The following is a 10000-nucleotide window of genomic DNA, read 5'->3' on the forward strand; positions in this document are numbered from 1 at the left end:
CTGTTCACCTGTGTTTACCTGTGTTTACCTGTTCATCTGTGTTTACCTGTGTTCACCTGTGTTTACCAGTGCTGTTTACCTGTATTTATCTGTGTTCACCTGTGTTTACCTGTTCACCTGTGTTTATCTGTGTTTACCCGTGCTGTTTACCTGTGTTTACCTGTGTTTACCTGTGTTTACCTGTGTTTACCTGTGCTGTTTACCTGTGCTGTTTACCTGTGTTTACCTGTGCTGTTTACCTGTGTTTACCTGTGTTTACCTGTGCTCCTCAGAGGTACTCCTTTGACCTGCAGCGGCCTGGGTACGGGTATCATGACACGCCCCTCACTGGCCTGGAACAGCCCGGAACCTTCGAGCCCACCGCAGGTAACCACTCTGAAAATCTCCTCTGGTTTCAGAGTGCTCTGGTTTCAGCGTCATAGAGTGGTCAGTTAATTTACGAGTTTACAATAATTTTTAAGTCTTTACAATCTAACTGTAAACATGCCAGACACCAACGATAACATCACTATAATTTTGCATTTACGTTGACGTTAGCTAGCTTTCTGTTGCTAACTTGATGTTGACAAAAGATACTCGTTAACTAACTATTGCCATTTTCATCTTCTAAAATTCATTCAAATGAACGTTAATTCATCCCATGATGTCGTAGATGCAAGTTGAATAATACTGCTAGAGTACCAATCAAGCCACAACCATCACATTTTGCAATAACTTCCTCCTGCCATTTTTAGATTGGAATGTTCAGACACATGTTCGGATAAACCGTCTTTTCAGTCAGAGCGCCCAAGTTAATTATCTATCCATCATTCATCATCTGTCATTTCTATCACGACGACTGCCAATGGCCCCAGGCCTGAGCTAGATTACTCTTCCTGCTAAGACTGGTGAATTGATGATTCACTTGCTTAATCAAATGTAGTCGCTTTGGAATAAGGCGTCTGCTAAATGCCTAAAATGTAAATGTAAATGTAATAAGAAACAATAATCTATGATCGGGCCAGGGGCCATGGCTGTCATGTCTCATGACCTCCTCTCTGTCAAGACCTCCCCATCCCTCCCTCAGCTGTTTACAGAGTAAAGTGGTGAGGAGACCCACTTTGTTGTAGTTTGAATCGTGGACCGACCCTTTAACGTCTCTCTGTAGACTGATGGCTTGTCTGTGTGTGTCTGTGTCTGTGTCTGTGTCTGTGTCTGTGTCTGTGTGTGTGTGTGTGTGTGTGTGTGTTATCTCCTCTGTGCAGAGAAACCTGGAAGCTTTGAAGACGAGACAGAGAAGGGTAACCACGGTAACGCCTCTGCCCCTAACGGATCTGCCCTAGACGCAGGAGAGACGGGCTCCGCTGGAGAGCATGGTACTGCAGTAAAGCATTACATTACATTACATACCAAAATACCAAAATACAACATTTCAGTACCTCCAGTACATCTGGATATCCACCATTCATCACAGCCAGAGACAGGGACCATAGCAATGAAATGCATGACTCGCCCCGCTCTCTCTCTCCTCCTCCTCCTGCCTATCCCTCCCCCTCCCCACTCCCCCTCCCCCTCCCCACTCCCCCTCCCCCTCCCCACTCCCCCTCCCCACTCCCCCTACCCCCCCCCCACCCCAGAAGGAGACAGGCAGGTGGATGTGGACAGCGTGATTGGCTGCTGTGCTGTCAGTCTGGACAGCCTCACCCTCATCCCCCCAGCCTTTCAGAGGGTGGACTTTAGCCTGAGTGACGGGAGATCCGGCCGATCAGACGACTCTTACACCAACCAAGTGGATGTGGAGCAGGAGAACGTCAACAACAACAACCTCTCCTCTAGCGGTCTCAATTATTATAATTTTTTTACCATATAAAATGTAGTTTTTAAAGCTTCTCACCTGATAAATTATAAAAAATCTATGCTGTATTAAGGCTTTATTTAAAATTATTGGATTTGTATTTAAATGTACTTCCTGAATGGATTGATTTGAGATGTAACTGACTCTCCCCCCCCCTCCCTCTCCCCCCCCCCTCCCTCTCCAGACCTCTCTGTCCCTCTCCCGACCCCTGGCCCAGCGGCTCCCTGTGACATCTTCACTGAGATCAGTCTGGAGGAGTCTGCATAGGACCACGCCCCCCCCAGGACCCCCCTCCCTCCTCAGGACACCCCCTCCCCAGGACACCCCCAACGACAAATCAATAACAAATCAATAATAAATCAATAATGAATAATAAAAAGTGACACAATGAATGTGCTGTAGGACCGCAGCCTCAGTCTTCTGAATGAATACATGACTGCACCAGGGGAGGCTGTTGGAGGTCGAAATCAGAGGCTCCATGTAATGCATGGAACGGAGTGAGGAATAGTACCATTTTACACCATTCCTTACCTCCTCCTCCTACTCCTGCCTCCCCTGGTCTGCCGTCAAAGCGTCAGTGAATGTGATACAAAATTACTGTACGTTGAACAATGGTTGAATTTGCACGTTTGTGGGGGTTTTCTACATGATTGGTGCATATGGGTGACCAGTGCTGCCTCTCTGAGGAGTGAAGGAACATCTCAGTTGACAGGTTTTAGATGCTAAATGTTTGGTGTTTAATGGGAGGTTTGGTAGCTGATCTCTCAAATACAATATTTGTAGGAATGTCAAACGCTTCTACTCTCAGGTTAAATTCTCTGGTTAAAGGTTAAAGTGTTGTGTTGTTTTCCTTTTGTAGTTTGTTGTGATTTGTTGCATCTTAATGAGTTACAGAGATGATTCCATGTCAGTTCATCATTTGAAGCTTGTATTTTCTTAAAAATAAAAAGTATTTTATACGTTTTTTTTATTTTTATTTTTGTAAGTATTTGAGGGTGGGGGTGAGAGTGGGAGTGGGGGTGAGGGTGAGGGTGGTGCTAGGTTTTGCTCAGTTTGGTGGGAATTGTCTCCCAGTCCCCATATCCCCTTTGTCAATATTTGAGAAGAACATAGTGTTTTTAGGAGAGGTTGTGGAGATGGGGGAAAGGAGAGAGGAAGGGAGGGGTGTGTGAAGAGAGAGAGAGAAGGGGGGGGGGCCAACAGAGCGGTGTGAGGGGAGGGTCTCAGTACAGCATATAAAGACCCTAACTCAGACAGACAGAGGGAGATACAAGCTATAATGGCTGCAGTAGACAAGAGAAGACGGATGGTGACATACACAGCTACACACCACCTCAGAACTACAAAACCCAGGAGACACCACCGCAAGACTACAACAGCCACGAGACACCACCTGAAGACTGCAACTCCCAGGAGACAGAAGCCATTGTTGAGGAGAACATTCAACCTGGGGACTACAACTCCCATGAGACACCACTTCAAGACTACAAAACCCACGGGCCCCGCGCTGAGGAGTCCATTCCTCCTGTGCGTGTTCCTGTGTGTCTGCTGTTCCTCTGTGGAGGGGACCTATGGCCTCGGCGGCTACCAGTACCACCACCGACCCAGCCCCCACCCCGCCTCCATCCTCGTAGCCAATCGAGGGCTGGCCGTCCCGCGGGGGTGCGTGGTCTACCTCGACCCCCTCCACGACCTCGTGACCACGGTCCTACCGGGTGACCGTTGCTACATCACCGTCCTCTACGGCGAGGACCGTGCGGTCGTCCGCCGCCCGGGAACGCTCTCCCCTCGGAGGTTCCCGTGTGCGTTCGGGAGGGGCCAGGTGAGCTACACCCACTTCGGGGCGCGGGCGTCCATTAGGGACACGGTGAGGCTGCAGGTGAGGTACGACACGCAAGCGGACACTCTGGTCCTCCCGATCACCTTGGAGGTCCAGGTGACCTCTAACCCCCAGGACGTCCTGACCAGGAACCTCCCCCTGGTCGTCAGCTTGCCGGATGGGATCAGCGGCGCCATCGAGGGGAGGAGCTTGGGGATTCTCCACGGTGGCGAAGGCGGAGCTGGAAACGGAGGTTCCACGCCTCAGTGTAAGCTCACCCCATTGGTGGGCATGGGCGGGCTGCCCAGGTACGGGACGCTGTTGAATTACGTCAGCGACGGACAGGCGGTAGACTGTGACGTTTTCTTCAACATGGGAGTGCGTTACCAACTCCGCCCCACGGCGGAGGCCTCTCCCTGGGTAGACTACATCCCCATGTTGGTGGAGGTGCAGGGCTGGGGGGGAAGAGGGGCGGGGCTGCAGCAGCAGCGCTTCCACATCACGGTGACCATCAGAGAGGGTGGGGGCAACACCCCGCCCAGACCCAGCTTCGTCAGCCTGATGATGATGGAGGTCGACCAGTTTGTGCTCACCGCCATCACGCCCGACATGCTGGCCGCGGAGGACGCCGAGTGCCACGCCGACGACCTGGTCTTCCGCATCCTGTCCCCTCTGGGTCCTAGCGAGGGTGACATCATTAGCACGGACGACCAGCAGCGGCCGTTGATGTCCTTCTGCCAGAGAGACGTCCGGGAGCTGAGGATCGCCTACCGCCCGCCGCCAGCCGTCCACGCCCGGCCCCGGGAAGAGAGGGTGTGTCACCTGGAGATGGAGGCGATGGACCCCGAGGGCGCCGTCTCGGAGCGGTTCGCCTTCATGGTCGTGGTCAAACCCGTGAACACGCTGGCGCCCGTGGTGACCACAAACGCCGGTCAGACGCTGTTCAGGGGACAGTCCCGGCCACTGGGCGGCGCTCACAGCCTGCAGGTGGCAGACCAGGACAACCTGTCAGAGGTTAGGCTCTCGGTAGTGGGAGGGCTGCGGCACGGAGCTCTGACAGTGGCGGGGCGGGCGCCAAACAGGAAGTTCTTCACTCCTGTGGAGATGGATGCCGGATCGGTTGTCTACGAGCATGACGGCAGCGAGACATTCTGCGACAATATCTTGTTCCGCATGACGGACGGGCGGAACCGAGTGGACTTCCTGTTTCCCGTCACCGTCATCGCCGCAGATGATCAGCCGCCACTGGTGAACGTCAACACAGGATTGGTGCTCCGCAGGAAGGAGACTCGCATCATATCCTGTGCGGTTCTGAGTGCCACGGACGTGGACTCTGAGGACTCGACGTTGCGGTTCTCCCTGGTGTCCCCCCTCTCCCCGCTGGGGGAGGTTCTCCTCCGGCAGCCCCTCCCCCCTCCGGACCTTTCTGGGTGGGCGCTGGACGCCGGCGATCGCTTGTATGAACGCGTGGTCACAGAGTGGCTACAGAGGGACATTACAGATGGGCGTCTGTTCTACAGGCACACAGGACCCCCGCTGACTGCCACCACGGCCGACCAATTACTCTTCACCGTCCAGGACGACAACGTCCCTCCCAACCAATCAGGACAGAGCGTGCTGGCGGTCACAATCCACCCGGTAGACGACCTCGCTCCGGTTCCGTTCCCCGGGGCGACCTTCCGCGTGACCGTCCGCGAGTACGAACTCACCCCCCTGCAGAGCATCTGCTTACGCTTCACCGACCTCCACTCGGACGACAGACACCTCCGCTACACCCTCCTCACCCCCCACCCGCCCACCAACATAGACCCCAGCAACCCCTCACCCCTCCTCGGCCGCATTGTCCTGATGGAGCAGCCGGACCTGGAGGTCACCCAGTTCACCCAGGCCCAGGTCAACCATCTGAAGGTGGCCTACCGACCCCCGGACATGGAGCTGGGCCTCAGCCCCCTGGAGCTCCACCTCCCCTTCAGGGTGACCGACCCAGCAGGGAACTCTGTGGACGGACTCCTCACTCTGCTCCTCCAGCCTGTGGACAACCAGCCGCCGCTGGTCACCAACACGGGCATCCACATCAACAACAACAACATTAAAAACAACAACAACAAGACAACGTTTGTGTTCACCAAGGCTGTGTTGGATGTGTCTGATGAGGACACGGAGGTGGACGCCGTTGTACTGGTGGTGAGGCAGGTGGCGCGGTACGGAAAGTTGAGGTGCAGGGGGGTGGATCTAGGGGTGGGGGGGGTCTTCACACTGACGGACATTGATAGAGGGGCGCTGGTCTATGTGTATGATCACCGTAGAGACGATGCTGTTGATGATGTCGTCGTCGTAGATGTCAGCGACGGTTATCACCATGTACCGGTCACAATTAGAATCAACATCACACCTACAGAGGTGGCCCCGCCCCCAGACCCGCCCACCCCAGGTGAGGCTGACATCACCATACAGGTGAGTGAGAACGGAGTCATGTACATCAGAGGGACGGATGTCCAGGCGACACGGACACACGTTGATGACCTCACTCTGACCTTTGTCGTCGACCAGCCGCCCCGTTACGGCAACATCCAGCTGCGCGGCATGCCCTGTGATAGGCTGACCCTACGTGACATCATCGACGGCGTGGTGGCGTACGTGCACACCGGCGGTGAGGTCGGAACCAGGAAGTGGAACGACACCTTCGTTCTCTCCGTTGTTCCCGGGGGAAACAGGACTCAGAAGGTCAGAGTTCACGTGTCTATACTTCCTGTCGACAACTCTCCGCCTGTCCTCCATCTCGTAGAGCCGCTCAGGGTCGTGGAAGGAGGGCGGTCCGTGGTCGGTACTGGGAACATCCGGGTTGAGGACCGAGACAGCGAGGCGGACGGTGTTCTGTGTACCATCCTCGTCCAGCCGTCGTTCGGCTACTGCGAGGTCACGACCCCGGCCCCCGGGTCAGAGAAGACCAGAACCGGCCTCGCCGTCACTGCCTTCACGTTCCAAGATGTCCGCCTCGGGAACCTGGTCTACGTCCAGAGCATCCACCAGGGCTCCGAGCCCGTGGAGGACCGGCTGATGCTCCGGTGTTCCGACGGCGTCAACCTATCTGATCGCCTCATCTTGGGCGTGGTCATCACCCCGGCCAACGACGAGGCACCTCAGGTGTTCGTGCGGGAGTTTGTGGTCATGGAGGGCATGAGCCTGACCGTGGACCTCCCCATCCTGAACGCGGTCGATCTGGACGTCCCCGCCGACCGCCTGGAGTTTGAGGTCGTGGTTCTTCCTCGACACGGTCGCCTGGTCCAGCACCTGACCACGGGGACGGCCTCTGTGGTCCGCTTCTCCCTGGAGGACCTCAGGACTGGGTCGTCAAAGGTCGTGTATGTACACGACGGCTCTGAGACCCAACGGGACAACTTCACGGTCCGGCTGACAGACGGGAAACACGCAGTGGAGAAGAACATCCTGGTTCTGGTCATCCCCGTGGACGATGAAACACCCAGGGTGAGCGTCAACACTGGGCTGGAGGTGGAGATAGGCCAGTCCAGGAGGATCAGCACCAGAATCCTGCAGGTGACCGACCTGGACTCCGAGGACCAGACCCTCGCCTATGTGATCCGCCAAGAGCCCAGGCAGGGCTGGCTACAGCTGGGGTCCGACTTCATCCCTGGGGGTCTGGTGAACGTGACACTGGGCATGAACTTCACCCAGGAGGACATCGACGCGGGCCTGCTTCGCTACACACACGACGGCAGACACAGACACACGCACCTTACACACGACCTCGACACGCTGCTTGACAGCCACAGTGGAGGGGGTCGTGACCTCATCAAGTTTGATGTGACGGACGGCGTCAACGCCCTCATCGACCGGTACTTCTACGTCACGGTGTCGGCCGAGGACAGAGTCTTCCCCCTGGTGGTCAGCCGCGGCGTTACGCTCAGGGAGGGGGACCGCGTCCTCCTCACCACCCACGTCCTCAGCACCTCTGACCTCAACAGCCCCGACGAGCGCCTGACCTTCACCCTGACACGCCACCCCGTCAGAGGTCGTCTGGAGGTCACGGACCACCCCGGCATCTCCGTGACGACCTTCACACAGCTGCAGCTGGCAGGAAGTAAGATCTACTACGTCCACACGGCTGAGGACGAGGCCCGGGCCGACAGCTTCGAGTTCCAGGTGCGTGTGTGTGTGTGTGTGTGTTGTGTGTGTGTGTATGTGCTTTATTATTAGGCTACAGGCTAAAATAATGGGATTTTTAGACCATATGAATGGTGAACTCAAAACAAACATATCTCTAAAAATTTCTTTTTTGTGCAAAATGTCCCTTTAGGTGAGCGATGGGCGGAATGTGGTGTTCCGAACGTTCCGCATCTCCATCACGGACGTGGACAACAAGAGGCCCGTCCTGCGTGTTCACAGGCTGGTCCTGGTGGGCGGAGCCTCCAAGCTGGTCACGCCCTTCGAGCTGTTCGTGGAGGACGTGGACACGCCCGATCGGCTGCTGGTGATCACCGTGACCCGCCCCCCTCTCCATGGCCGCCTGCTGTTCAACGGGACCCTCGTCGCCACCTCCTTCACCAAACAGGACCTGAGTGAGAACCTCGTCAGCTACGAGCACGACGCCACCGTGGACGCCTCCGCCGCTGAGGACAGCTTCCTGTTCACCGTGACGGACGGGACGCACGCCGGGTTCTACGTCCGCTCCAGCGACGGCGACGTCAGAGAAACGGTCGAACCGCAGAAGCTCCTGATCCAGATTAACGTGGCGGACCGCGGGGGTGTGCCAAGGGTCGTGGTCAACAAGGCGACCACCGCGCTCACGGTTCTCCCCACGGGGCGGCTGGGCCTGGTGATCACCAGTAGCATCCTGAGGGTCCAGGTCCAGGTCCAGGCGGAGAGGGGAACCACACCCAGCCAGAGCATCACATTCTTGGTGTCAGAGCCTCCTCGGTGGGGGGTGGTCATCAACTCTGCCCTGGGAAACAACAGCCTCACCTCCTTCACTCAGAGTGAGCCCTGCATCCACTCACACCTGCATATTCAAGATGGATAGGTGGATGGAGGGATGGATGGATGGATGGATGGATGCATGGATGGATGGATGGATGGATGGTGGATGTATGGGTGGATGGATGGAGGGATGGATGGATGGATGGATGGATGGAGGGATGGATGGATGGATGTATGGGTGGATGTATGGGTGGATGGATGGATGGATGGATGGATGGATGGATAGATAGACACTAAGGACAAAAACATAACAAAGTGCAAGAACACAAAGTCTGACAGAATAACAGTCTAACAGTCTGACAGTGTAACAGTCTGTGCAGTGGATGTATAACTGATCTACATCTATACAGTGTTGTCATTGAAAAACGTTGTAGTATTGAATGGTTGTGTAGGGGAAAATCTGTTGATATACATATTTACAGGGTTCAAGTTAAACTGCAATCACCATAAATGGTAAATGGACTGAATTATATAGCGCCTTATTCCAAAGCGCTTTACAATGGCCTCTCATTCACCCATTCACACATCCATTCACACACCAATAGCGGCAAGCTACAATGCAAGGCGCCGGCCCGCTCATTGGGAGCAATTCGGGGTTCAGTGTCTTGCCCAAGGACACCTCGACATGTGGCCACCTTGCGATCATTAGACATCGGCTCTACCTCCTGCGCCACAGCCTCCCTGCCATAATAGAACATAGATGTATGCTGCGGAACAATAAAGTAATTAACATTTGAATATGAATTTGACCTCTGTCTCCTATCTCTAGATGACATCGACCTGAGGAGGATCTGTTACGTCCTGTCTAATGGAGTCAACGCCACCAGGGACGTCTTCTACTTCACCATACAGGACGGCAGTAAGAACTGGGCCAGGGGAGGCTGGGGGAGGTAGAAACCAGAGGACCCGCTTATTGTAATGCATGGAATGGAATGACACGCGTTTCATACCATTGCTCATTCCATTCCAAGCATTATAATGAGCCCGTCCTCTGATGCATGCTGCAATGAGGTAGCCATGAGGGTAGCCATGAACACATACAGATCTGGGACCAGGTTAAAGTACAGATCTGGGACCAGGCTAAAGTACAGATCTGGGACCAGGCTAAAGTACTGATCTGTAAAGTACAGAAATAACAATTGTCCAAAACTATAGTTTGTTAACATGAAATCTGTAGAGAGTTGTTAAAAAAAAGGCTTCAACCTAAGTGTATCTACAATTCCGACTTCAACTGTATGTTTGTGTGTGTGTGTGTGTGTGTGTATGTGTGTGTGTGTGTGTGTGTGTGTGTGTGTTTGGTCTTCCGTCATTTCGTAAACAAACCGCTTTCATTTGGTTGCATTCCTTTCTTC

The 10000-nt window shown here is 54.6% G+C and overlaps 1 protein-coding gene across 1 annotated transcript in view; it reads left to right on the forward strand.

Moving 5' to 3' along the window:
- Positions 1-3113: 3113 nt before the first annotated feature.
- The window catches only part of LOC308169361 (FRAS1-related extracellular matrix protein 2-like), a gene marked incomplete at both ends in the record, with an annotated part of 20764 nt that continues 13877 nt past the window's right edge, over positions 3114-10000 (forward strand). The window contains 3 exons of the mRNA XM_080544044.1: positions 3114-7814; positions 7969-8647; positions 9418-9507. Coding sequence (XP_080400170.1) covers positions 3114-7814; positions 7969-8647; positions 9418-9507 — 5470 coding nt within the window. The remainder of the gene's footprint in view (positions 7815-7968; positions 8648-9417; positions 9508-10000) is intronic.

The sequence above is a fragment of the Nansenia antarctica genome (genome assembly GCF_963989245.1).
Source record: "Nansenia antarctica genome assembly, chromosome: 13".
Taxonomy (NCBI): Eukaryota; Metazoa; Chordata; class Actinopteri; order Argentiniformes; family Microstomatidae; genus Nansenia; species Nansenia antarctica.